At 39.8% G+C, this 26,918-nt stretch overlaps 3 protein-coding genes and 4 non-coding genes across 13 annotated transcripts; 4 read left to right on the top strand and 3 right to left on the bottom strand.

Annotated features, from left to right (window-relative positions):
* Nucleotides 1–1,929: 1,929 nt before the first annotated feature.
* Nucleotides 1,930–4,899, bottom strand: LOC141045057 (uncharacterized). Of its 3 annotated transcripts, none has more exons than XR_016499634.1 (2): nucleotides 3,902–4,899; nucleotides 1,930–3,570 (listed from the first exon to the last, which is right to left on the bottom strand). XR_016499634.1 is itself a non-coding variant. In XM_090245607.1 (2 exons), the coding sequence occupies exon 1, from the start codon at nucleotides 4,897–4,899 to the stop codon at nucleotides 4,375–4,377; it is 525 nt and encodes a 174-aa protein (XP_090101733.1). In that variant the 3' UTR covers nucleotides 1,930–3,570; nucleotides 4,352–4,374. The 3 variants fall into 3 exon arrangements, 1 of the variants encoding a protein (XP_090101733.1); XR_016499635.1 differs by having other exon boundaries at nucleotides 4,138–4,899; XM_090245607.1 differs by having other exon boundaries at nucleotides 4,352–4,899.
* Nucleotides 4,900–5,828: 929 nt separating this feature from the next.
* On the top strand, nucleotides 5,829–5,901 carry TRNAE-UUC (transfer RNA glutamic acid (anticodon UUC)). Its single transcript has one exon. It is a non-coding gene; the product is annotated as a tRNA-Glu (tRNA).
* Nucleotides 5,902–5,905: 4 nt separating this feature from the next.
* Nucleotides 5,906–5,978, top strand: TRNAF-GAA (transfer RNA phenylalanine (anticodon GAA)). Its single transcript has one exon. It is a non-coding gene; the product is annotated as a tRNA-Phe (tRNA).
* A 3,655-nt stretch (nucleotides 5,979–9,633) lies between these two features.
* TRNAF-GAA (transfer RNA phenylalanine (anticodon GAA)) lies at nucleotides 9,634–9,706 on the bottom strand. The gene has a single exon. It is a non-coding gene; the product is annotated as a tRNA-Phe (tRNA).
* A 4-nt stretch (nucleotides 9,707–9,710) lies between these two features.
* TRNAE-UUC (transfer RNA glutamic acid (anticodon UUC)) lies at nucleotides 9,711–9,783 on the bottom strand. The gene has a single exon. It is a non-coding gene; the product is annotated as a tRNA-Glu (tRNA).
* Nucleotides 9,784–10,712: 929 nt separating this feature from the next.
* Nucleotides 10,713–13,682, top strand: LOC141044655 (uncharacterized). Of its 3 annotated transcripts, none has more exons than XR_016499633.1 (2): nucleotides 10,713–11,474; nucleotides 12,042–13,682. XR_016499633.1 is itself a non-coding variant. In XM_090245606.1 (2 exons), the coding sequence occupies exon 1, from the start codon at nucleotides 10,713–10,715 to the stop codon at nucleotides 11,235–11,237; it is 525 nt and encodes a 174-aa protein (XP_090101732.1). In that variant the 3' UTR covers nucleotides 11,238–11,260; nucleotides 12,042–13,682. The 3 variants fall into 3 exon arrangements, 1 of the variants encoding a protein (XP_090101732.1); XR_016499632.1 differs by having other exon boundaries at nucleotides 10,713–11,710; XM_090245606.1 differs by having other exon boundaries at nucleotides 10,713–11,260.
* Nucleotides 13,683–17,122: 3,440 nt separating this feature from the next.
* Nucleotides 17,123–26,540, top strand: LOC112274403 (long chain acyl-CoA synthetase 6, peroxisomal). Of its 3 annotated transcripts, none has more exons than XM_024503868.3 (25): nucleotides 17,123–17,900; nucleotides 18,876–19,002; nucleotides 19,350–19,400; nucleotides 19,679–19,739; nucleotides 20,073–20,150; nucleotides 20,382–20,453; nucleotides 20,693–20,774; nucleotides 20,972–21,077; nucleotides 21,316–21,392; nucleotides 21,509–21,553; nucleotides 21,870–21,956; nucleotides 22,217–22,306; nucleotides 22,706–22,785; nucleotides 22,895–22,988; nucleotides 23,417–23,505; nucleotides 23,709–23,797; nucleotides 24,013–24,142; nucleotides 24,332–24,450; nucleotides 24,609–24,732; nucleotides 24,833–24,919; nucleotides 25,128–25,231; nucleotides 25,438–25,523; nucleotides 25,754–25,843; nucleotides 26,054–26,140; nucleotides 26,273–26,540. In XM_024503868.3, exons 2-25 carry the CDS (start codon nucleotides 18,918–18,920, stop codon nucleotides 26,381–26,383), a joined length of 2,124 nt encoding a protein of 707 aa, XP_024359636.1. In that variant the 5' UTR covers nucleotides 17,123–17,900; nucleotides 18,876–18,917; the 3' UTR covers nucleotides 26,384–26,540. The 3 variants fall into 3 exon arrangements, with proteins under 3 accessions (XP_024359636.1, XP_024359634.1, XP_024359635.1); XM_024503866.3 differs by having other exon boundaries at nucleotides 17,125–17,459; XM_024503867.2 differs by having other exon boundaries at nucleotides 17,271–17,411.
* Nucleotides 26,541–26,918: the final 378 nt, after the last annotated feature.

The following is a 26,918-nucleotide window of genomic DNA, read 5'->3' as shown; positions in this document are numbered from 1 at the left end:
TATATTTTTTAAATTACTTTTTTACAAACTTTCTTTCTACAAATTTGTACTATCTGGAGGCACTCTTTGATCCAAAAACTAAAAAATATATAAATTTGTATTTATTGTAAAAACTAAATGAAATATAAATTTACATGTATGTATGTATGCTGGCACATGTCGTCCTCAAAAATGAAGTTCTAAAATTTAGCTTCTATTTTATGAACTCAAAAAATTTAAGTTGTAGTAAATTTTGCATTTGTATATATGTAGGAATTAATAATGCTACTACAACCTACTAGCCACAACATGCCATCCACACCAACTTGAAGATCACGATAATATTTTTCCAATTTGAACATCAACACCACCTATTATAATTGTAGGAGGCATTGAAATGTTGTATCACAATTATATAACTTACAGCTTGGCTTATCTCTTGCAAATAGGCAACTAAAGCATTACAACTTATGAAGGTGCTAATAATATTAATTTGCATGAGAAAGAAACATTACATAGAAAGTTGTGAACAAAACATTAGATGCATTGTAAACAAAAAGAGCATATGAGATGAGGGAACAAGAGAAGTACATAAGATATTGAAAGACTATACATTAACAAAATGGAGGATTATGGAATTAATAACAAAAACTATGGTGACATTAGCAATACTTGTGTATATGTATGTATGTGTGTATATATATATATATATATATACATACTTAGTATAACAAGGTATAGATAAGATATTTGTATTGTTGACACATAGAGTTAGATAGTTGGAATTATGTTTCAGAAGTTTTTAGAATTGGAGGCTAGGTTAGTAGGCTGAGTAGAATCTATTATGGAACATTCTAGAAAGAACTTAGGGCGGTTATCTAGAAATGACTTAGGATAGTTATTTAAATAAGGTGTGCTATAGAACCTTCTAGAAAGAATTTAGGGTGGTTATCTAAGTGGAGTCCACCATTAGGAACATTCTAGAAAGTTCCAAGATGATTGAATAAAGCATAAATATGATTGTCCAAGGCCTTTCAGGCATCTAATCACATATGGTTTTGGACCTTTTTTCTTAGTAAGGTTTGATTTTGCATCTTTCTATTCAGTTTTGTTCTATTCTATTTTCATTTGCAAAGTTTTTTTTTTCATGTTTTACTTTATTTAATTTTTTTCAGTTTGTTCTAGTCCGTTTTGTCTTACTCTATGATGAAATTTATATTGCTGTGGATTAGAAGGATCTTAGATTCTTGAGATAGACATGTCATGTTTCACTTAGGCTATAAGCACATCTCAAATTGTTATACGCACAACTATTATATCTATACACATATCTCAAATCGGCTACTCTAGACTCTCTTTTCCTTGTCTAAGGATTGATCAAGAATCTTCTTTCTCTCTTCTTTGTTTACATTTAGGTCCTAGACCTCCTCCTCTTATTTCTTGTCCCAATGGTGGGACTAGGAAGTTAAGAAAAAAAATCCAAGACTTGGTTGAGACAAGAAAGAAGGAAAGGAGGTCCAAAATCTACACCAAGACAAAGAAGAGGAGATCTAGAATAGCCAATCAGTGACCTTAGATGTGAATATATGCATAATAGATGTGTATATAGTAGTTTGGATGTACATATTGCCTGAGCCATCTATATATATATATATATATATATATATATATACACACATACAAATAAATAAGGAATATTTTTTAAAAACTATCAAAATGATGAAGCATTAATGCATTATTAAACACAAATTACTTGTTAATAAATACACACTCTTAAAAGTCTACACAACACATACATAAGTTTTATAAAATCCTTATGTATGTTGCTTGCTAATGGTATTTCTAAAATTTTCATTACAAATATAAAGACAAATACCTCTTGAGTCAAAACAAAGTTTCAAAACAAAAAAAAACAAAAATTGCTCAAAATTCACAAATGAGTTTGAAAAATATTTCTAATACCATGTACATATTAGCAGAAATATAATTAAATAAAGAAAAATAAATAGCAGAAGAAGTAAAAGATGTTCACAAGAATTCCTTAACAATTCCTCAAAGAAATTACTTCAAATGCACAATATTATTTTCTGTACCCATTGAAGTGCTTGATTTTTGCTTGAAACACTTTCAGACAAATGACAAACCTGACAAACAACAATAACAATCATAAAGAAAGAAACATGCTCTTTAGTTTCCACAACATAAACAACTGGAATAATTGCAGTGTCAATGCTGTTTAGCTGTGGACATTCTATAGTTTTATAAATAGCTCATTCCCTTGAAGGCCCTATCGGTTTTCGGACAACTTTGGTGTCGTAAGAGGTTAAGAAAGGTGTTCCCTTTGGACTTCCTACCGTGTACAAATGCATCAGAAGCAGCTGATTCGAATTCTGAAGCATCTCAAAAGCTTGGAGATCACCATATTTCTGTGGTACACCATGACTTTTTCTCAATAAGACAAAATTCATCCCTAGTTCTCTATAAAGGTGTCGAGTGAAGCAGCAGTAGTGTGCTGACTACTTAGTCGAAGGGTGTGTTGTTGCGAGGTCTTAAACGCCTCCGAGGAACTGAATTCTCAATCGGCATCACATGGACAGTGTTCATGTCTACCAACTCCTCATTGCTTGTAACTTCGTCGATAAGAGGTTGAAAGATTGGGCTGTGTCGACCGAAAAATACCCGATGTGAAGCTGATATTAGGTGTGACTTCGAAATGTCCTGGTTGCAAGGGGCTCGAGACGCTGTTTTTGCAATGCAAAAAACCTGCATTTGTTTAAGCATTTCATTCTGCGGGCGAGGGCACGCAGAAAAGTCCGGCATAGTCGTTAGCTCCCACCTGTTCCAACTCGCTCTCAAGATACATTTCAAGCTTAGAATTGCATTATTCGCGGAGTTCAAAATTCTAAAACTGCCCAGCAGAATACTGTGTACTTCAACATTATTGCTTCCGATTGCTTCCTAACACAGAATTCAATGACGCTGGTTCTGCCCACCTCAAACTAGACACTGACATGGGCTCATTAACAAGAGAATGGCGGCGAGAGGCGTGAGGCCAGGAAGCACCCTCTTCAAGACTACAATCTAAACTGCGCATAGTGTGCAATGCAAACAACGAATGGTCTTATCTTCAAAAATTGGCTAAGTCCAGCATTCAATCTTATATCGAGGTTCCCGATTTGGAGGCACAATGCACTCAAACAAAGTGACTACTATAGCAAAGTAAATGGCTCTAAAAATTTGAAAATTTAATATCTTCCATCTTTCTTGAAGATAAATATCTATTAATATAAAACCTAAGTTTACAAGACAAATCAATTCAAAAATCGACTTTACCGAGTCAGGATAAACCAAAACTTGGTAAATGAGGCATGAATTCGGGTACAGTTCAGAGGGCACTTAAGCTACTCCAGAATAAATTCACACAATCTTCTGGTTAGATCACGCATTACAGGAAAAGGTCACAGACAGTAAGATCCTGTGCCACCTTCAACGGCCAGGATTCCTGCAACCGATCGAATCTCCATCCGAAGGCTCTGTTCGAACTGCTACCAAGCAGCAGCACGCAAACACTCCATCAACCATCATCCTCACCTACAGTTATCATTTAACAAATCATAAAAATAAGCAAGGCCTCACAACAAGAAGCCATTAAGTCAAGTGAAATGTGCGGGACAGAACATCGAGCAGCCACGGATATCAAGCGAACAAAAACCAGGATCAAGCCTACAATCGTAACAACATATTTCTCATGCAGCCTACAGAATGAACGAAAATTGCAACAGCAGAAACGAAACAACAAATATGACCAACTAACCAAAAATAACACGTAAACAACAACTCTCGTCCGCAAATAAAAATTCAAATCGACTCATCCAGACCGACAAAATCAATGGTGACTTGCATCATAATGCACAAGACGTACGAAACAAGAGTGACTCAACAACGATCCGGCACGAAGTTCATCTCCAGCTCAAGAACCAGGCCAACGTCAATCGGCGACAGCGTAAGTAACCAATGTAAAGAAGCCACGCATCCCTAAAAACAAGGTCGATTCCCCTTGATGCACGAAGCTGGTGATTGTGGCTTCGTTTCCTCCCCTTATCTCACAAACACTCCGTGCAATTGTCCCCCAAGTACCACATAATGCCTCTTCACAACCTTAGGTCCCATCGATCCATTGTCACGGGCAGTCGCACACTCATTCCAGGTGTTCGATGTCTCCGATCCGTATTCATCCACGCCCGATCGAACCCATTGGTTCCTCGAAGGCATACGCAAATTTGGACTCCGACCAGAAGCGCTACCATGTCCGATCCGAAGTCCAACAAACTCCTGCAAACTCCTACCTCCGCGAACCAGAGCTGAAACGCACCAGAGCCTCTCGGCATTCTAGGGTCATTGGATTTCTCGCCGATGTTGTTGGTTGTCTGACCCTCTTGCACCAACACAATCGCTGGTTGCAATGGTGTGACGCTGAAGTGGGCGCTCTTCCGTCAGCGCTCGGAGGGAGGTCCATGACGGCGTTCTCGAAGTGGCATGCCTCGCTGGTATGTTCGGGCTCAAGGGCTCACGTTTCTCGAACGTGACTGTTGTAAGCGCGCTGGGCTGACGGCATGCACCATGTCTGTAGGTATCGAATCCTCCGATGCCCTTCTTGTGACATCCTCGTAGACGGTGGATTGGCCTCGTGGAAACGCGTGCAGTCCAATCAGCGAGGATAAGAGAAATCATGTGTGGTGTGGATCTGCGTCCCATCGTCTGGGCTACTTTGGACAAGCGAGGTTTGCAGCGGCATTGCAAGTAACCAAGTGTATTCTCTCGTTGCGCGCAGGCATTGGATTTTCTGTTCGACGGAGGAGTAGGTTTTTCCATGTCCACGTGCTCCACGGGTAGCGCGTCCTCGCACGCCGCATCTCGCATCACCTGTGTTGGTCGCTACACAACCGGGGGAAGCATCCAGAGAAAAACCGCGTCGACAAACATCAGCGCAGAAAATGCTTGAAGACATGTCGAGGCATGTCATCGATAATTGACTGAGAACGACAGCATCGTCAGCCGACGGGAGCCGAGGCTCATGCCAAAGAATGGGCTGGATCGGGACATCGGCCGTGTCCCGCTTTCTTCATCACGTGAGTGTGTGGAAACCGACGCCTGAGGATCCATGTGCTGATTGGACTCTATCCAGGATAGATTGTAAAAATCAGAAGCTGCTGCCGAGCGAGGAGCGCGGGGGCAGTGGAGTGGCGCGGATGTTGCGCCGAAGTTGTGCGTGGAGCATTGCAACAGTCGCGTGCGAGACCTATGAAGTGTCCACTGTGAGCAGCAGCCACGTGAGGACGGCCTGCCCGGCGAGGAGTGGGCACTGGCGATTGAAGAGGTTCACGAGAGCCGGAGAGTCCAGACTTTAGTTGTAATGGCCCCGTTGGCCTTCGTAAGCGGCCGCTCCATCGTGGTCTCCCAGAAGTCGCATCGCCGAAACGGGGGCATGGCGAGTGCAAGCCCCGGAGGAGGGAAGGGCATCGCGGGCGTTGGGCGGGGCGGGCAAAACGGAACAGAGGAGGGGCGGGAGCAGCGCTTGAGCACTTCGGGCGGAGAGCGTGGCGAGGACTGGCAATGCGGCTCCAGCGCACTTCTTTCCAAGTGTGAAGCCCAGGAAGAGGTGCAGAAGGCCGGGAGGGAACCGCGCGGGCGAATCCTCCCGCGGGGCTGGAAAACAGGGATTACCGAGGGTGATCGACGCGCAGGACTCTCAGACAAAACCGAGTCGAGGGCGTTCGACGGTTGGGCTCGTTTCAACGTTGCTGTTAGAGAATCATAAAGAGGAACCGGTTTCCTTCTGACATCCGCCTTCCGTAATAGTCTAGATGGTTAGGATAACTGGCTTTCACCCAGTCGACCCGGGTTCGAGTCCCGGTTACGGAGCATTGCGGGGATAGCTCAGTTGGGAGAGCGTCAGACTGAAGATCTGAAGGTCGCGTGTTCGATCCACGCTCACCGCATTCCACCTTTTGTGGAAAAGCTATAAAGCTTCTATTTTTTATATTAAATGTTTCTTTGGATTTGTAGATAAATATCCAAGGTGAGTATTTAGACTTTATAAGGCAAGATGGCATTCATTGGAAAATCAATGGTTGTTGAAATCAATGCAATAGACATTTACTATATTATAAATCTATTGTTGTAAATGTAAGGATTTGAAACAAACTTGAATTCAAAGATTGAAAGATCACAATAAACCTTGTATAAAAAGGACAAGGAATACACATTTTGCAATCAATATTTGGTCTTTATTTTTTAGTGTGCTTTGAAACTAAACCTAATTCATGGAATTTTTATCATGATAGATTTTGAAGTATTAATTAAATACAAGCTTTTAAATATAATTAAACGTGGTATGTGTTGGTTGGTAGGTTAAATACCTAGCCAATAAGTTACCCATGTATTGCACATGTTGGTAGCTTGTGGTTCAAGTTAAATATATGGCATACATGTAAGAGACTTGGCTTGTAAATATGGCATGTGTCTCACAAGGTGGACATGTTTTAGAGGTCTTATAGAACCTTGCTACATAGCTTCTACTTAGATAGTATATACAGAAGCAAGAATGAAGCCTTCTTCATTCTTTTCAACACCTTTATTGTTAGTCTTGTTTTAAGAATCTTCAGTCTTCTTGGCTTTGGCAATAGCCATTTTAGTTTCAATAGTATACTATTTTGAGTGAATATCTATTCTTTCTAAGCAACATAAGAATATAGAATATGTTTTATTTGTTTGTGATATATGTACTTGATAATTTGACAAGAGCACTACCTCATTGGCAAGGTCCTGTTTTACGCATCTAAAATAGTCATCCAGGTTGGAGCACCGGTGTGGATAAGTACATTTCGCTACAATCTATCTCCAGCAAAGATCAACACCCTCATAAATCTTTTCAACAAAGTATGGATAGAACATAGTATAGTATAATTGCCGTATCCGGCAATCCTCCTCAGTTGAATCGGCTTCCCCCATCAAACTTCCTACCACAGCACCTAGCCGAGGATGTTCCTCAACAACAGTCCAACCTCTAATAGACATATTAGAAGATTCCACAACTTCTATTTGAGAGCAGAGACTTGTCATTGGCTATAGATAACCTATTCGACGAAGTGAACCAAGATCTGAGCAACCAGGAATCGATCCCCAAACTCACCATACACTCGACCATGATGCCAACGAAATACGACTCCCATCTACCCTGTTTGAAATTAGTGATCAAGATACATCACAACAGATAGACACAACCCTCAAACAAGAAATAGAAGAAATTTTGGTGAACATGGAGCAAGAACGGAGGGCCATTCCACCAGATTGACCACGAACAACACGGCTTCATCAACGTATCAACACAGAATGACAACGTCACTTTGACACAATACCATACGGACCGGAAGACCTTCACAGAATAGTTGAATCAGCAAGAAACAACCCACAATTTCGGGAAAGTCTAACTGCATCAGAGATCTATGCGTCAACTACACAATTTCTACAAGGCGAAAATTTTCACAATTGGTTAGCGGATGGAAGACAATTCTTTAACCTCGATAACCGACATCCTTAATAAGATCAACATAAACAAGGCCTTGTGTAGCAAGAAGCTAACTACTCTTTTACATTGATGTGCGATGCAAACACAATTGTGTCATTTCCTGGTCTTGCTACTCTCGAGCGGATGGACGGACCTGCTGCTTCGAACCGGACACAACGAGCGCATTAGTGGCCATAAATAACCTACTTGACGAAGTGAATCAGATAGGAGCAACCAGGCCCCAATCCCCACGATTCACCATCTAATCCACCTCAACGCCAACGATATATGACTCCCAACTACTCTTTTCATATCAGCAATGACGATACAATACAACAAGAAACAACCCTCAAACAAGAAGCAGAAGAAGATTTGGTGAACATGGAGCGAGAACGGAGGGCCTTTTGCCCAAATTTACCACGAACAACACGGCCTCAACAACGCATCAACATAAAACGACAACGTCTCTTTGACGTAATTCCATACGAGCGGAAAGACCTCCACAGAACAGTTGAATCAGCGAGAAACAACCTACAATTTTGGAAAAGTCTAACTATATTAGAGATGCGGAGGACAACTCTTTAACCTTGGTAACCGACATCCTCAAAAAGATCAACATCAACAAGGCAAGTTAGTTTTTTCATTACATCAAATAAGTAACGACAACAAAAACAGGAAGTTACAAAATCCTACCTCTAGCGACAGATGTCCCCTGTTTAACCCAGCACGGCCATAGGCCTCAGTTTTCTAAGCTAAAGGTCTAGACACCAGCACTGAAATGGTGCTAGAATTGAAACGATAAGAATCCACCTACATCCGGCCAGTAGCCTAGTCACATGTGTCAGACACAAATTGTAACACACAGTTGTGTTTTCAGTTTTAATCTCGATGGGGATTTTAAGGTTGGGATAAGTGGCTTAGATTTTTCTCTAATCTAATTATTTTAGGATTATCATGATTAAAGTAGTATAATCCTTAAATAGACTAAAATCTTTGGAACCTTAATTTTTATTGTAATTTAACTAAGAACTATATTTTTCAATTTAAAAGTCACAAATTTACAACAATCAAATCTTCATTAGTAGATGCAAGAGCTTTCATGCATACTACAAAAGACTAGTCACCTTTTGTTATATATGCTACACCCATTTTTGATGTGGAAAGATTACAAGTGGCATTCCAAGCTAATACCAAAATTATCAAGATACCTTTGACAAGAAGAATGTGCATAGTCTTATAAAGTATTGTCCATATGATTCTTGGAATCATATTTGAGGTAGTGCTCTTGTCAAATTATCAAGTACATATATCACAAACAAATAAAACATATTCTATATTCTTATGTTGCTTAGAAAGAATAGATATTCACTCAAAATAGTATACTATTGAAACTAAAATGGCTATTGCCAAAGCCAAGAAGACTGAAGATTCTTAAAACAAGACTAACAATAAAGGTGTTGAAAAGAATGAAGAAGGCTTCATTCTTGCTTCTGTATATACTATCTAAGTAGAAGCTATGTAGCAAGGTTCTATAAGACCTCTAAAACATGTCCACCTTGTGAGACACATGCCATATTTACAAGCCAAGTCTCTTACATGTATGCCATATATTTAACTTGAACCACAAGCTACCAACATGTGCAATACATGGGTAACTTATTGGCTAGGTATTTAACCTACCAACCAACACATACCACGTTTAATTATATTTAAAAGCTTGTATTTAATTAATACTTCAAAATCTATCATGATAAAAATTCCATGAATTAGGTTTAGTTTCAAAGCACACTAAAAAATAAAGACCAAATATTGATTGCAAAATGTGTATTCCTTGTCCTTTTTATACAAGGTTTATTGTGATCTTTCAATCTTTGAATTCAAGTTTGTTTCAAATCCTTACATTTACAACAATAGATTTATAATATAGTAAATGTCTATTGCATTGATTTCAACAACCATTGATTTTCCAATGAATGCCATCTTGCCTTATAAAGTCTAAATACTCACCTTGGATATTTATCTACAAATCCAAAGAAACATTTAATATAAAAAATAGAAGCTTTATAGCTTTTCCACAAAAGGTGGAATGCGGTGAGCGTGGATCGAACACGCGACCTTCAGATCTTCAGTCTGACGCTCTCCCAACTGAGCTATCCCCGCAATGCTCCGTAACCGGGACTCGAACCCGGGTCGACTGGGTGAAAGCCAGTTATCCTAACCATCTAGACTATTACGGAAGGCGGATGTCAGAAGGAAACCGGTTCCTCTTTATGATTCTCTAACAGCAACGTTGAAACGAGCCCAACCGTCGAACGCCCTCGACTCGGTTTTGTCTGAGAGTCCTGCGCGTCGATCACCCTCGGTAATCCCTGTTTTCCAGCCCCGCGGGAGGATTCGCCCGCGCGGTTCCCTCCCGGCCTTCTGCACCTCTTCCTGGGCTTCACACTTGGAAAGAAGTGCGCTGGAGCCGCATTGCCAGTCCTCGCCACGCTCTCCGCCCGAAGTGCTCAAGCGCTGCTCCCGCCCCTCCTCTGTTCCGTTTTGCCCGCCCCGCCCAACGCCCGCGATGCCCTTCCCTCCTCCGGGGCTTGCACTCGCCATGCCCCCGTTTCGGCGATGCGACTTCTGGGAGACCACGATGGAGCGGCCGCTTACGAAGGCCAACGGGGCCATTACAACTAAAGTCTGGACTCTCCGGCTCTCGTGAACCTCTTCAATCGCCAGTGCCCACTCCTCGCCGGGCAGGCCGTCCTCACGTGGCTGCTGCTCACAGTGGACACTTCATAGGTCTCGCACGCGACTGTTGCAATGCTCCACGCACAACTTCGGCGCAACATCCGCGCCACTCCACTGCCCCCGCGCTCCTCGCTCGGCAGCAGCTTCTGATTTTTACAATCTATCCTGGATAGAGTCCAATCAGCACATGGATCCTCAGGCGTCGGTTTCCACACACTCACGTGATGAAGAAAGCGGGACACGGCCGATGTCCCGATCCAGCCCATTCTTTGGCATGAGCCTCGGCTCCCGTCGGCTGACGATGCTGTCGTTCTCAGTCAATTATCGATGACATGCCTCGACATGTCTTCAAGCATTTTCTGCGCTGATGTTTGTCGACGCGGTTTTTCTCTGGATGCTTCCCCCGGTTGTGTAGCGACCAACACAGGTGATGCGAGATGCGGCGTGCGAGGACGCGCTACCCGTGGAGCACGTGGACATGGAAAAACCTACTCCTCCGTCGAACAGAAAATCCAATGCCTGCGCGCAACGAGAGAATACACTTGGTTACTTGCAATGCCGCTGCAAACCTCGCTTGTCCAAAGTAGCCCAGACGATGGGACGCAGATCCACACCACACATGATTTCTCTTATCCTCGCTGATTGGACTGCACGCGTTTCCACGAGGCCAATCCACCGTCTACGAGGATGTCACAAGAAGGGCATCGGAGGATTCGATACCTACAGACATGGTGCATGCCGTCAGCCCAGCGCGCTTACAACAGTCACGTTCGAGAAACGTGAGCCCTTGAGCCCGAACATACCAGCGAGGCATGCCACTTCGAGAACGCCGTCATGGACCTCCCTCCGAGCGCTGACGGAAGAGCGCCCACTTCAGCGTCACACCATTGCAACCAGCGATTGTGTTGGTGCAAGAGGGTCAGACAACCAACAACATCGGCGAGAAATCCAATGACCCTAGAATGCCGAGAGGCTCTGGTGCGTTTCAGCTCTGGTTCGCGGAGGTAGGAGTTTGCAGGAGTTTGTTGGACTTCGGATCGGACATGGTAGCGCTTCTGGTCGGAGTCCAAATTTGCGTATGCCTTCGAGGAACCAATGGGTTCGATCGGGCGTGGATGAATACGGATCGGAGACATCGAACACCTGGAATGAGTGTGCGACTGCCCGTGACAATGGATCGATGGGACCTAAGGTTGTGAAGAGGCATTATGTGGTACTTGGGGGACAATTGCACGGAGTGTTTGTGAGATAAGGGGAGGAAACGAAGCCACAATCACCAGCTTCGTGCATCAAGGGGAATCGACCTTGTTTTTAGGGATGCGTGGCTTCTTTACATTGGTTACTTACGCTGTCGCCGATTGACGTTGGCCTGGTTCTTGAGCTGGAGATGAACTTCGTGCCGGATCGTTGTTGAGTCACTCTTGTTTCGTACGTCTTGTGCATTATGATGCAAGTCACCATTGATTTTGTCGGTCTGGATGAGTCGATTTGAATTTTTATTTGCGGACGAGAGTTGTTGTTTACGTGTTATTTTTGGTTAGTTGGTCATATTTGTTGTTTCGTTTCTGCTGTTGCAATTTTCGTTCATTCTGTAGGCTGCATGAGAAATATGTTGTTACGATTGTAGGCTTGATCCTGGTTTTTGTTCGCTTGATATCCGTGGCTGCTCGATGTTCTGTCCCGCACATTTCACTTGACTTAATGGCTTCTTGTTGTGAGGCCTTGCTTATTTTTATGATTTGTTAAATGATAACTGTAGGTGAGGATGATGGTTGATGGAGTGTTTGCGTGCTGCTGCTTGGTAGCAGTTCGAACAGAGCCTTCGGATGGAGATTCGATCGGTTGCAGGAATCCTGGCCGTTGAAGGTGGCACAGGATCTTACTGTCTGTGACCTTTTCCTGTAATGCGTGATCTAACCAGAAGATTGTGTGAATTTATTCTGGAGTAGCTTAAGTGCCCTCTGAACTGTACCCGAATTCATGCCTCATTTACCAAGTTTTGGTTTATCCTGACTCGGTAAAGTCGATTTTTGAATTGATTTGTCTTGTAAACTTAGGTTTTATATTAATAGATATTTATCTTCAAGAAAGATGGAAGATATTAAATTTTCAAATTTTTAGAGCCATTTACTTTGCTATAGTAGTCACTTTGTTTGAGTGCATTGTGCCTCCAAATCGGGAACCTCGATATAAGATTGAATGCTGGACTTAGCCAATTTTTGAAGATAAGACCATTCGTTGTTTGCATTGCACACTATGCGCAGTTTAGATTGTAGTCTTGAAGAGGGTGCTTCCTGGCCTCACGCCTCTCGCCGCCATTCTCTTGTTAATGAGCCCATGTCAGTGTCTAGTTTGAGGTGGGCAGAACCAGCGTCATTGAATTCTGTGTTAGGAAGCAATCGGAAGCAATAATGTTGAAGTACACAGTATTCTGCTGGGCAGTTTTAGAATTTTGAACTCCGCGAATAATGCAATTCTAAGCTTGAAATGTATCTTGAGAGCGAGTTGGAACAGGTGGGAGCTAACGACTATGCCGGACTTTTCTGCGTGCCCTCGCCCGCAGAATGAAATGCTTAAACAAATGCAGGTTTTTTGCATTGCAAAAACAGCGTCTCGAGCCCCTTGCAACCAGGACATTTCGAAGTCACACCTAATATCAGCTTCACATCGGGTATTTTTCGGTCGACACAGCCCAATCTTTCAACCTCTTATCGACGAAGTTACAAGCAATGAGGAGTTGGTAGACATGAACACTGTCCATGTGATGCCGATTGAGAATTCAGTTCCTCGGAGGCGTTTAAGACCTCGCAACAACACACCCTTCGACTAAGTAGTCAGCACACTACTGCTGCTTCACTCGACACCTTTATAGAGAACTAGGGATGAATTTTGTCTTATTGAGAAAAAGTCATGGTGTACCACAGAAATATGGTGATCTCCAAGCTTTTGAGATGCTTCAGAATTCGAATCAGCTGCTTCTGATGCATTTGTACACGGTAGGAAGTCCAAAGGGAACACCTTTCTTAACCTCTTACGACACCAAAGTTGTCCGAAAACCGATAGGGCCTTCAAGGGAATGAGCTATTTATAAAACTATAGAATGTCCACAGCTAAACAGCATTGACACTGCAATTATTCCAGTTGTTTATGTTGTGGAAACTAAAGAGCATGTTTCTTTCTTTATGATTGTTATTGTTGTTTGTCAGGTTTGTCATTTGTCTGAAAGTGTTTCAAGCAAAAATCAAGCACTTCAATGGGTACAGAAAATAATATTGTGCATTTGAAGTAATTTCTTTGAGGAATTGTTAAGGAATTCTTGTGAACATCTTTTACTTCTTCTGCTATTTATTTTTCTTTATTTAATTATATTTCTGCTAATATGTACATGGTATTAGAAATATTTTTCAAACTCATTTGTGAATTTTGAGCAATTTTTGTTTTTTTTTGTTTTGAAACTTTGTTTTGACTCAAGAGGTATTTGTCTTTATATTTGTAATGAAAATTTTAGAAATACCATTAGCAAGCAACATACATAAGGATTTTATAAAACTTATGTATGTGTTGTGTAGACTTTTAAGAGTGTGTATTTATTAACAAGTAATTTGTGTTTAATAATGCATTAATGCTTCATCATTTTGATAGTTTTTAAAAAATATTCCTTATTTATTTGTATGTGTGTATATATATATATATATATATATATATATAGATGGCTCAGGCAATATGTACATCCAAACTACTATATACACATCTATTATGCATATATTCACATCTAAGGTCACTGATTGGCTATTCTAGATCTCCTCTTCTTTGTCTTGGTGTAGATTTTGGACCTCCTTTCCTTCTTTCTTGTCTCAACCAAGTCTTGGATTTTTTTTCTTAACTTCCTAGTCCCACCATTGGGACAAGAAATAAGAGGAGGAGGTCTAGGACCTAAATGTAAACAAAGAAGAGAGAAAGAAGATTCTTGATCAATCCTTAGACAAGGAAAAGAGAGTCTAGAGTAGCCGATTTGAGATATGTGTATAGATATAATAGTTGTGCGTATAACAATTTGAGATGTGCTTATAGCCTAAGTGAAACATGACATGTCTATCTCAAGAATCTAAGATCCTTCTAATCCACAGCAATATAAATTTCATCATAGAGTAAGACAAAACGGACTAGAACAAACTGAAAAAAATTAAATAAAGTAAAACATGAAAAAAAAAACTTTGCAAATGAAAATAGAATAGAACAAAACTGAATAGAAAGATGCAAAATCAAACCTTACTAAGAAAAAAGGTCCAAAACCATATGTGATTAGATGCCTGAAAGGCCTTGGACAATCATATTTATGCTTTATTCAATCATCTTGGAACTTTCTAGAATGTTCCTAATGGTGGACTCCACTTAGATAACCACCCTAAATTCTTTCTAGAAGGTTCTATAGCACACCTTATTTAAATAACTATCCTAAGTCATTTCTAGATAACCGCCCTAAGTTCTTTCTAGAATGTTCCATAATAGATTCTACTCAGCCTACTAACCTAGCCTCCAATTCTAAAAACTTCTGAAACATAATTCCAACTATCTAACTCTATGTGTCAACAATACAAATATCTTATCTATACCTTGTTATACTAAATATGTATATATATATATATATATACACACATACATACATATACACAAGTATTGCTAATGTCACCATAGTTTTTGTTATTAATTCCATAATCCTCCATTTTTTTAATGTATAGTCTTTCAATATCTTATGTACTTCTCTTGTTCCCTCATCTCATATGCTCTTTTTGTTTACAATGCATCTAATGTTTTGTTCACAACTTTCTATGTAATGTTTCTTTCTCATGCAAATTAATATTATTAGCACCTTCATAAGTTGTAATGCTTTAGTTGCCTATTTGCAAGAGATAAGCCAAGCTGTAAGTTATATAATTGTGATACAACATTTCAATGCCTCCTACAATTATAATAGGTGGTGTTGATGTTCAAATTGGAAAAATATTATCGTGATCTTCAAGTTGGTGTGGATGGCATGTTGTGGCTAGTAGGTTGTAGTAGCATTATTAATTCCTACATATATACAAATGCAAAATTTACTACAACTTAAATTTTTTGAGTTCATAAAATAGAAGCTAAATTTTAGAACTTCATTTTTGAGGACGACATGTGCCAGCATACATACATACATGTAAATTTATATTTCATTTAGTTTTTACAATAAATACAAATTTATATATTTTTTAGTTTTTGGATCAAAGAGTGCCTCCAGATAGTACAAATTTGTAGAAAGAAAGTTTGTAAAAAAGTAATTTAAAAAATATATACAATGTCTTTTCATCAAAATTCATAAACAAGTTTTAAAATGAATATTCAATTTTATAATCTCGATTTAACCAGTTTCAAAAAGCAGAGTAAATGCAACAATACATGTAGATGATCTTCTATTTAATCAACTGTCTGACCTTAACAGAATTTTAAAAAAAGATGTAATTTACATTTTTATAAATGACTCTAAGAGGCAGTGTATTTTCTGAATAAGCTTAGTTTCAAGTTGAGAATAGTATTCAGTTGATATTTCAAGCATTTAATAATTAGATCATTAAACACTTTATAACAGCAAAAGATTTGATTCATTTCTTACATTTTTACACGAACTAAAGATGGTTTTTATTTTTTTATAGTATCATTTTTTTGTATTATCAGAATCTTAGAATAATTTTTTCTCATTAATTTATTGGACTGTAATAATAACATTTTGAATGACTTGACATAAAAAAGAAAAGAAAAAAGGGAACACATTCTACATTTCTTTCTAAACTTCATTAGTTTAAAAAAAATTCAGGTAATGATGATTGCATTTGGAATTCTTTTACAAGTCCACATAACATTTTTGAGAATTTTATCATAAGCACATTGAACACATAAATGAATACGATCTTACTGAAATAACTTTTTTTTTTTTTTTTTTTTTTTTTTTTTGTGTGTGTGTGTGTAATAAAGTGGTGATATCATGCATGTTTGATTCAATCTATATGATTCATGATCAAACAATGATTTTAATTAAGTCCCTATATGCAGTATACAATTTTACTGTAACTTATTTTTATTTACAATTCTATCTTTAAAGGTTTTCTTTCTTTGAATAATGATTTTAAGAAAATATACAAGAGGAGAAATCTTAAATGTTTTTTAGTCCCAAATCTTCCATGTGTCATATAAACTTTGTCATGGTGAGAAGTGAATTAAACTTGCAAGTGAATTTCCTGATAAATTCTCCTAAAATGTTTACTTATATATTTCTATATTTGCAATGCACATATCTAAAAAATTGAATGCAGCAATTATATATATATATATATATATATATATTAAAGAAAGCACTTAATCTTTTCAACAAGCATTTCAACGCTTTCCAAAACCACCCAATTTTGCAATTGATTGCAGCATTTCAAATTCCTCAAATGTGATCGAAATTCATCATCTCACCACAGCAACGATTTTTCATTGAATGTACAATATTAAACCTGCATTAGGCTTTCACATACACACTGCGAGTCCAGTACAAGAGAAAAAAAATACTCACAGAGAAGAGTGGAATGGATAAGATCGAGTTTGATTTGGAGTGTTGGTTCAAAGAGTCATACCACGAAGCTTGTTAGTTGCTGGATTAGTGACATGATTAGTGGGTGGATGAGCGCCTGGATTAGTGAGCTACTAATCCATCGGAGAGCCATGCTTGGGAGGGATGTCAGTGGCGCGGTGGCGCAGGCGAGGCTCGCACGCCACGCCCTTCGGATGATTTTCGCGGACCTTACCCTTTTTTGATGATTTGCTCATGCCTGCTTGCGCCATCCCACCGAACGCAACGCATCTCCACCGTAATTGCATCTTTATCCAGCCCCCCGCAATTCTCTCCCGCTTCCCCATTGGCCCCACTCTTTAAAAGACACTTGCTATGACTTCAAAGTTCTCTACTTCTGCGGATCCCAGCTACTGTCACCGTTTCAATCTGCCATCCGTCACCCCTCGGGCTGGAAATCGCTCTAAGCTTATGATTCGAGGATCTCGTCGGACTTGAAGTGGGAAGTAGAGTCAAGTGCCTGGAAGCTCAGTCGGAGAAGACGAGGTAGTCGAAGACGAAAGAAGCAGAACAAGAAGAAGTGGAAGTGTGCTTGTGAGTTTCGTGTTTGATTTCGACGTTTTGGTGGTTTCGTGTGTTTTTGGTGTGGTTTTACCGTGAGTGAGAATTTTGCAAATTTCCGAAATTGTGTTGTTCACTCAACATTGTGTCGCACTTGTGGGTTTTGGGAGTAGGGTGATGAAGCTTTGTGAAATGAAAGGTTTTCTGCCAAGTAGTTCTAGAGGGATTGTGTCAAACATAGATTTATGCAGCGTTGAGCTGCAGGTCTCTGATCGGAACTGTGAAATTGGCTTTTGCCAGTTTTAGGAGATTTTCATTTTTATTTTTATTTTTTGTTTTTTAAATTTTTGTGAGGGGGTGTAATGGTCGACCGTCTGTGTGATGAGTCGCACGGGAAGACTCTTGAGTGTGGACTAATGTTTGACCTTGGTAGCCGATGATGACTTGACTTCCAAGCCTTTCAGTTCGTATATTGTAAGTATCCCAATAAGCTGAAGACTAAAATCTTCATCAGATTTCATGGCTGGACAAGAAGGCAATTCCGTATTTTCCCCATCAATTCTTCGGCTACGTTAGGAAACTTGGTTGCAATCTGTTACGATGATCACCCCAAGGGGCAGTGTTGGCGTTACTAAATTTATGATGCGTCTGTGGTACTAGTTATGTTTTGGGGTCGCATAAAGCTAGAGTTAGACGACGAGTAAGTTACAAGTGGACGAACTGCTCGCTGCGTTTGATACATATAAAACCTAGGACTCTTTCATTTAGTTCTTGTGTGCTGTGGAGCTTGAGATGTAATAGCGGTCTGTTTTCTTTCGCTGAATGGTTTTGAAGTTCCTGCTTTGTCTCTCGTCCAAAATACCAACAAACAGAATTTTTCTCCTGGAGATTTGGGTTCATATTGAATACCCAATTAGGCGGATTAATGGGCTTGATGCATGGTCTTGGGATTCTTTCGTGAAACGGGGGTATACTTGAAACGTAGTAGCTTTATGAAAGTAATTCATATTGTTTTTTTTGCACCATTAACTCAATTTCGATTTAGGTCAATGTCACATTGGAATTGTTGATTATCTATCTTCTTGAGGTATGTCAATAGCTTTCATCTTGCTGCATACATGGCTGTTTTTGACTTGAAAGGATATCCATGGGGGTCAGAAGTCTCCTTACTGCTGTTGTTCGCAAATTGCCGACGTAGTCCATGGCTTAAGTCAACATTTATCTTTTTTTAGGTTTGCAGTTCGTGCATGATTCCCGATTCGCGATTGCTCGAACGGCAAGCTTCGACAATTTACAGTGATGCGCTTAAAGTTGCTTTCGCAATTTAAGAATATCGTTCGAATTGATAAAGTTTTGTTCTCAAACCGTTGCACAGTTTCATTCAATCAATGAGCTGCATCTTTTTGTTAATAGGAACTGTGAGTTTCATGTGGTCGTGTTGTTGTTCAGTTTTGAGACTGCAATACTCAGAAGCCACCAGTGGGCGGAGAGATGGAGGCGGATCCCCTGGTAATGGAGACCACACAAGACAGGCGGATGCGCATCGTGAATGCACATTTGCAGATGAGGGCCTCAGGTATGTATCTCAGGATATCTAATTTGAGTCTTCGATGTACCGCTAGAATGCAATTGTGGGAAGAATTGGCGTGCACTTAAAAATAGTGAGGAAAAACAGAGGTGGTGAGAAATATCTACTGCAGGATGCCAGTAATGTACAGCACGCACGGCATCCTCTTTTCCTGTAGTGTATGGTGTTATTGTGAAGATGGTGCGGTCGTTATCTCTGTATTGGTGCATAGTTTGCCGAATTATAATCTTGTTATAGCAGCTGTGTTGCTAATTTTTGGCCTTCAATGGTGTTGCTAGTATTACTGTGAACTAAAACCTTGAGCATTTGTTCACTCATAACTTTCTTTTGTGCAGAGGAGCGTCCACAACTGGAGAATCAACCAACGGCTGCCGAATATATCGTAGGTGGGCGCATTTAATGGTTACCAATGGCTTAGTCGTCTTTTTTTTGTTCTGGTAGCCCGTATATGATCACTAATGTTTTGCGGTGTCACGAAGAATTTTTGTACATTTGGGCTATACCGTAGACGTACAGCTCCTTGTATTTAGTTCTTGTTTTCCTCGCATCCTCTGCGCTGGTTTGGCGGTTGTTCTTAGTTTGATTACTTGTTGAAGCTAGCTTGTGTCTGTAAGTTGGCCATTGAGTCTCCTTTTTTGTTCATTATCGCCTATGTTTTGCGCAGAGGAAGTATACAGTGTAAAGCTGCCGGAGAAATTGAGCACGGGAAAGTGGAACGTTCACAGGTATCCTGCTTTTATTTCGGTCTCTTTGCACCGAATATTTCCTTTATCGTGTGCAATGCCTTCTAAAATACCATGTGCAACCCATTAATGTAAATCAACACAACAAGGCAAGTTATTTGCTGGTTCCTGATATATGTAGAGAACTGTATGACTTGGTTTATGAACTGTGTTTATCGAATATTTTAATCTTGTAATGTTCTCTGCTTCTTATATAAATCTTTTGTGTGCTCAATTTCTACTTACTACATTTCCGCTGAAGTCAACGAAAGGTGAAGGTGTTCTGGTTTGGTTATTTAATCAAGAGATTTGATTCTGTGGCTTGGGTCACTACAGATCAGTGCTGAGCCCCCTTGAGCTCATGGATCATTGGCCTGAACACCCAGAGATTAGAACTCTGCACGACAACTTTGTGTAAGACATCCATGTTTCCTGGTTGTAAATATTATCCTGCTATATCTTGATTTGCTGCTGTGTAGCGAATATATTGATTTTTAGACCATTTGATATTAGCCTTGGTACTGCTTGAGGCACGATGGTGATGTGTGGAACTACTTACACTGTGGGTGTTTCTGTATCTTGCTCACAAACACACTTGTATTGTTGCTTGCTTACAATACCTTGCTTGCATGGTTTCATCTGAAGGTACGCGAAGGGGGCCTTTGCAGAGAACAAATGTATGGGAACTCGTATCCGAGAGGATGGTACAATTGGCGAGTAAGTTGCCCCTTTCCTCTTTATGCTTTCGTATCAATGCACTGTAATTCTGTTTATTTCGTGGAGTATATCTAAGTGACAAATTCTTGTAAATACGAGCCGTAAGCTAGACTCACGACATTGTTTGGGGCTTGAATATCTTGGATGTGTTATGTGATGCAATGAAAGCTTCACTTCTGAGGGTGGCGGGGGTCTTTTGTTTCCTTGTCTCACTTTCTTCACGACTGTCCTTACTTCAGGTATAGGTGGATGACTTATGGAGAGGTAGGAACGGCACGCACTGCGATTGGATCAGGTCTTGTTCAGCATGGTATCCCTAAGGTAAGCACTTTAAGTTTGGAAACAGTTAAAATGGCGGAATAAGTTGGTAGAAAATCTCAGAGAAAATTGTACTTCTGTAACTTTCTATTCAACTGTCAGGCTTCCAATGCCTGTTGAATGTGATTTGTATTCTTACCTTCCAGGCTTCTCTAAAAAGGTTTTCCCTGGTTCAGCACTGTTGACTTCGGTATGCGCAGGGTTCATGTGTTGGAATATACATGATCAATCGAGCAGAATGGGTCATCTCAGAACTAGCATGTGTCGCTTATTCCTATGTGTCTGTTCCACTTTATGACACTCTTGGTAAGCTGCACCCTTCTCTGAAATATCAACATTGAACAGACTAGCTAAATGTCTTTATTTGTCTCGATTTCGTAACTAATCAGACTCTTAGTTTTGAGTTGTTTTCGTAACTAATCAGTTCTTAGTAAGAACCTGATGTGATAATAATTTGGAAGCTGCTAGACCAAGCTCAGTTTGCGAATAACTTCTTAGTTCTTGGGAAGATTTGAGTACATCAACTTATTAAAGTCGATTGCAGGAGCTGATGCTGTGACATACATTGTCAACCATGCTGAAGTCGCTGCTGTGTTTTGTACCCCAGACAAATTGCAGACTGTGAGTTGCTTCTGTTGGATTCACCTTTAATTTGTGCGATTGAATCAAAAAGTTATATTATGATAGCTGTGTTGGGAAACATCTAATATGTTTTTGGCGTGGATGGGTTGGAGCAGTTACTGAGTTGTCTTGCGGAACTGCCAAGTTTACGGCTCATTGTGGTAGGCACTGTTACAATTTTCTTTGTTGCATTCGGTTCAAGTAGTCTTGTTTCTGTTGGTGATGTTCTACTCATTTGGCAAACCCTAGGCATATTTCAGTGTTAATCTTATTGTCCACGATTATTGTCCTACTACAAAGAATGTGAAATTAGTGTTATTTAGGTTGGTTTGATGGGTCCTCAATGTGAATATCTCTGGTGCTCTAGTATGACTAAATTGGCCGCGTTGCGTTTTCAGAGATGCAGAATGTAACTTTTGAAGGTTCCTTGCTTTGCTTGCGTTTTGCATTTAATGATATTTCTGTTGTGAGACGTAGGTTGTGGGAGGTGCTGAGAATTTAGTGCCTTCACTCCCACCCCAGTCAGGGGTTGAAATTATGCCTTACTCTCGACTCGAAGCTCAGGTACCGTTGTCCATCCCCGCAGAATTACCTTCTGCAGTTTATTTATTTATATATTTATTTAAATTTTATTTTTCTCTTCAGCTGGTTCAGAACCTGCTGAATGATTTTTATCAAAAAAGTCTTTGGAGTTGAACACGGATGTCAAGTGTAGAGGATCTTAAATTCATCGATCAAAAAACCAAAATGAGGGTATGCTGCTGAAACAGTTCTTCGCAATAATAACGAGGTCACTTAAGTTTGATATCTTGTGTTTCCAACAGGGTAAAGCAGATCAGCGAGCATTTGTGGCACCAAAGCCACATGATCTAGCTACTATATGTTACACAAGTGGTACTACTGGTGTTCCCAAGGTATTTGGAGTAGACTTTTGACCCCGAAACTGTAGCCATTTTACCATATTTTAAAAAATTTTATTTTGAATTTGAATGAATATCTGACGAATCACATGTTTTTTTGAATGTGACGTAACGTGCGGTGGATTTCTCCTAACCAATTGTAGCATATGATGAATATTTTTTGGAGATGGTCCTCTTAATTCTATTCAATTTCCATGTTATACTTTTATCCATTTCCAAGTTCAGAGTACTTTATGCATTTGTCTATGATTTTAAGAAACTGTTGCATTTGAGGCTTTGCATGGAGACTGCTGTTATCATTAACTGAGTTCATGGTAGACCAGCTTTATGCCTTGGGCTGAAATTTGTGCTTTGTATAATCATTTTGGACTAACATTGGCACCTTGGAAACAGGGAGCAATGATATCTCACCACAACCTTGTCGCAAGCGCTGCTGGGAGTAGCCAATCTACACCTATCTACCCCTCTGACGTGTAAGTTGACAAATTCTTCTTCCTACTTTTGTGTGGTTATGATGTTTAATTTTTTTTAGACGTGATCCTTTGTATTTTCTTGATTTTCTTGGTTTTGTTTTGCCTACAGGCATATCTCGTATCTGCCACTTGCTCATATTTACGAGAGGATGAACATGCTTGTCATGCTGCATCATGGTGTGGCAGTTGGTTTCTATCAAGGAGTAAGGAACTGTTATTAGTCATCTCATTATTCACCTAAATACTAGATCATTTTTGTAACGGTTATTATCCATGTATCTCGTCTATGCAATGTTGTAGTCGTGTCACCTTCTAGTCATAATTTACTTTTCATAAATTGCGCTTGATGTTTGATTCTATCACAACTGAATGACCTCTTCAAGACTCTTGGAACTCTTGACGTATTAGAATCATTCACTTTACTCTTACGTTTCAAAGGCCTGGCACGTGGCCTCATAGCAGTCTGGTAGGATAGTTTAGTAGTGTGTGTTGGAAATTTTATGTGTAAAGATGATCACAGAACTTGCAACACCTAAATGTCTCGAGCGTTTTCGTTCTTCTGGTGTTAACCAGTTTTGAAGAGTCTTCCAGCTGGCCTCTTAGACCTACAGTTTTCGTGGTTGTCGTGCAGGATATTTTGAAGCTAATGGATGATATGGAAACCTTGAAACCTACAATATTCGCCAGTGTACCACGTCTTTATAATCGCATTTATGATAAGTGAGTCTCTGAAGGTGATATTTGACAGCTGCAGAGTTTTCTAGACGAATGGTCTCGAATTATGACTTTTGATGCTTGTCCATGAGTGTGTAGTAATTACATCTTTGTTTGTGAAAAGGGGCAGATAGGAAACCTTCGGCTCGTTACGTCAATCAATCTTCTGTAACTCTGCGTTTCTCTAATTGATGCTATTGATGTAACAGAATCACGGGAACAGTGAAGGCTTCAGGTGGACTACGTGAGAAGCTGTTTAACGTTGCCTACAATGCAAAGAAACAAGCACTTGAGAAGGGTGAGATTCTACTACCTCCACTGTAGCTTATTATTTTCCACCTCTATAAGGATTTATGTCCTCATATTATTGGTCTAAAATTTGTGCCACTCATGTTATTGTTTCGCATATGATTCGTATTAAACTGAAATTAATGTTGTCATAAATGCATACCTGTTTGTCAGCATTTCATTCTTTTGAAAGCTTCTTTAAGTTTTTGTCTTGTTATCTTGCAGGAAAATCTCCTTCACCCATGTGGGACCGGTTGGTTTTTAACAAAGTGAAGGCAGCTCTTGGGGGACGAGTTCGTATCATCTTGTCAGGCGCATCACCAATATCCCCAGATGTTCTGGACTTCTTAAGAATGTGGGTGCCTTTACCGACTTTAACTTAGCTCAATGAGCTGTTACTGTTTTGCACTAGTTCTTGAATGTGTGATTCGTTTTTCTTTACTTAGCAGTAGGTCTAAAATCACATTGAAGTGCTTGTAATTCTGAAGGATAATCTGACAAGTTTTTTGATCTAATCACTCCCACCTGCATTTCTTGGTTGCAGTTGTTTTGGTGGTTTTGTTTCTGAAGGCTATGGAATGACGGAAACGTCGTGCCTGATTGCTGGCTCTCAACGCGGAGACAACACATCTGGGCACGTTGGAGCCCCAAGCCCATCTTGCGGTAAAGATTTCATGTCGCTTCGGCTTAGTTATTGCTGGTTGTAGCAAGGATGTAACTTAACATGATTGTGGCTTGGTACTTAATAGCCAGTGCTTACCAAAAACATTTAAGACGTATGATAATATGATTGATTGGATTCTGTTGACTTTATATATCAGAGGTTAAGCTTGCTGATGTTCCGGAGATGGAATACACTAACGACGACAAACCTTACCCGCGAGGAGAAATCTGTGTTCGAGGCCCCACATTGTTCAAAGGCTACTACAAAGATGAAGTTCAAACGTACTCCTCTTGCTCTTTTTCTTCCTGCCTTGCTCTTGCTTACTTGCTACCCATGACATTTTGAAAGGAAGTTGGCGTTCACAGTTGACTTTTATTGCAGACGGGAGATTTTTGATGAAGAGGGCTGGTTACATACTGGTGATATTGGGTGTTGGTTGCCAGGTGGTCGGCTCAAAATCATCGACAGGTACTGTCGTTAATTATCGCGATTGGTGTATGATATTTGCCATTTTTCGTTTGAAACGTCTGTTGATTTATACCAGGGCAAAACGTTAGATTTACTCTATACTTCTGGTGTCGTGAGTGGATCAATTTAGCTTTTACTTTTTCAGGAATGTTCACAAGTAGTATGTTCTGTTCTTCGTGTTTGTTGAGTCATTCATCACACATTGCAGGAAGAAGAATATCTTTAAGTTGGCTCAAGGAGAGTACATTGCCCCGGAGAAGATCGAGAATGTCTACCTTCGCAGTCGTTTCATAACACAGTGTTACATACATGGTATGTTCATTTTTTAAATGGAGGAACTCTTCATTTCTTGTGGTCTAAACAAGTTGCAACTGGTGTAGATGACTTAAGATTTTTTTTTCATCTGAAATGAGGTTTTTATTTTATTTTATTAATATTATTTTATCTTGATTGTCTATCCTGCCATATATGTTTTATCGTCTTCCTTGAAATATCTAATTGGTGATTAATATGCACAGGTGATAGTTTCAACTCGAGTCTTGTGGCAGTTGCTGTCGTTGATCCAGAGACTCTGTCTGCCTGGGCAAAATCGAGGGGTATGAAGGTGGGTATTTCATAGACCTACTTAATTTCCTTTGACAACAGTAGCCATTAGTAAAATCATATAGCCCAACATGCAGATCCTGAACGCTACTTTTTGCATATTACGTTGGTTGTCAGTTGGATGTGGTAATTGCACCATTAAATAACTTTAAACTGTCAAGGAGCTGCAATGATTACTGATGAACCTTATCAGTATAAAAGCTTAAGATATATTGTTTCTGGTGGAAGCAGCACTCAGATGATTTGAAGCGGCTATGTGATGATCCTGTTGTACGAGTGGCTGTGCTTGCGGATATGAATACTGTCGGTCGCGAAGCACAGGTTTGGTTTTAATTATTTCCACAGTAGTGTACAGCTTAAGCATAGATAAGTAGCGATTGTAACAGAGTGATTCAATTTCTCTATGTTCCTTTGTTTCTTTGTGTTGCTATGGACTCGCAGTTCCGAAATTCTCTTAGCTGTGTAAGATTTGTCACAGGCTTCTACCTGGTTCATTTTTTCAGAGAATACTTCATTGTTTTTTCTTTGCAGTTGCGAGGTTTTGAGTTTGCCAAAGCTGTGACGTTGATTCCTGAACCATTCTCAATAGAAAATGGATTGCTTACACCCACGCTCAAGGTAACTCTGATTTATTCTCATCCAGAAGTGCATTTCCTGAAGAAATGATCTGCAGTTTTCCTTGGATTTTCTCCTTATTGTTCAACTAATAAATGAAGATCAATGATTTAGAATGAATTTGGGTATGTGCAGGTGAAGCGACCCCAAGCTAAGGCTCGCTTTGCAACGGCCATTGCAGAAATGTATTCTGAGATTGCAGCTAAGGAGGAATCTCACCTGCCGTTGCGATCCAGCAAGTTGTAAATATTCTTTTGCGCCACGTTTCCCAATACTGTTGGATCTCAAGTGCCTTCAGACAGAATGTGAGGCAATAGTTCGTTCTTTGAAGAACTCTCAATTCGGACTTGTACGTACGCTATTGAAATTTATCTTTGTCAAATGAATACTAGAAGACTTTCAATCTGCGTTGCATTGGTACCCACCCAGGCTCATGAAGTTTGCGCCGTAATAAATCCAAGAAAATGTATTGGTTCTGGCTATCTGGATATGCTTACTATCTATTACCAAAGTAGTGAGTTCGTTTGTTTTGAGCTTGATTTTATATTTCTGTAAATATGATACATGTGGTACTTGCAACAAGATTTTACCAGAATGTGTAGGTACAAACACAGAATATACAAAATTGGTACAATTTGAATCAAACCCTTTTAGACTTGATTTTAAAATGTGAAACAATTGCACAAGAATATAAGTAATTTAAATTGTAACATGCAATTGTAGTAATGAATTGGTCTCAAAATGTATAAGCAAAAAAAGTTTTAAAATATTTCAATTCACA

This window comes from Physcomitrium patens, chromosome 21, assembly GCF_059467195.1.
Source record: "Physcomitrium patens ecotype Gransden chromosome 21, ASM5946719v1, whole genome shotgun sequence".
Classification (NCBI taxonomy): domain Eukaryota; kingdom Viridiplantae; phylum Streptophyta; class Bryopsida; order Funariales; family Funariaceae; genus Physcomitrium; species Physcomitrium patens.
Note: the sequence above shows the minus strand (reverse complement) of the source record. Positions and strands in the feature narration are given on the sequence as shown.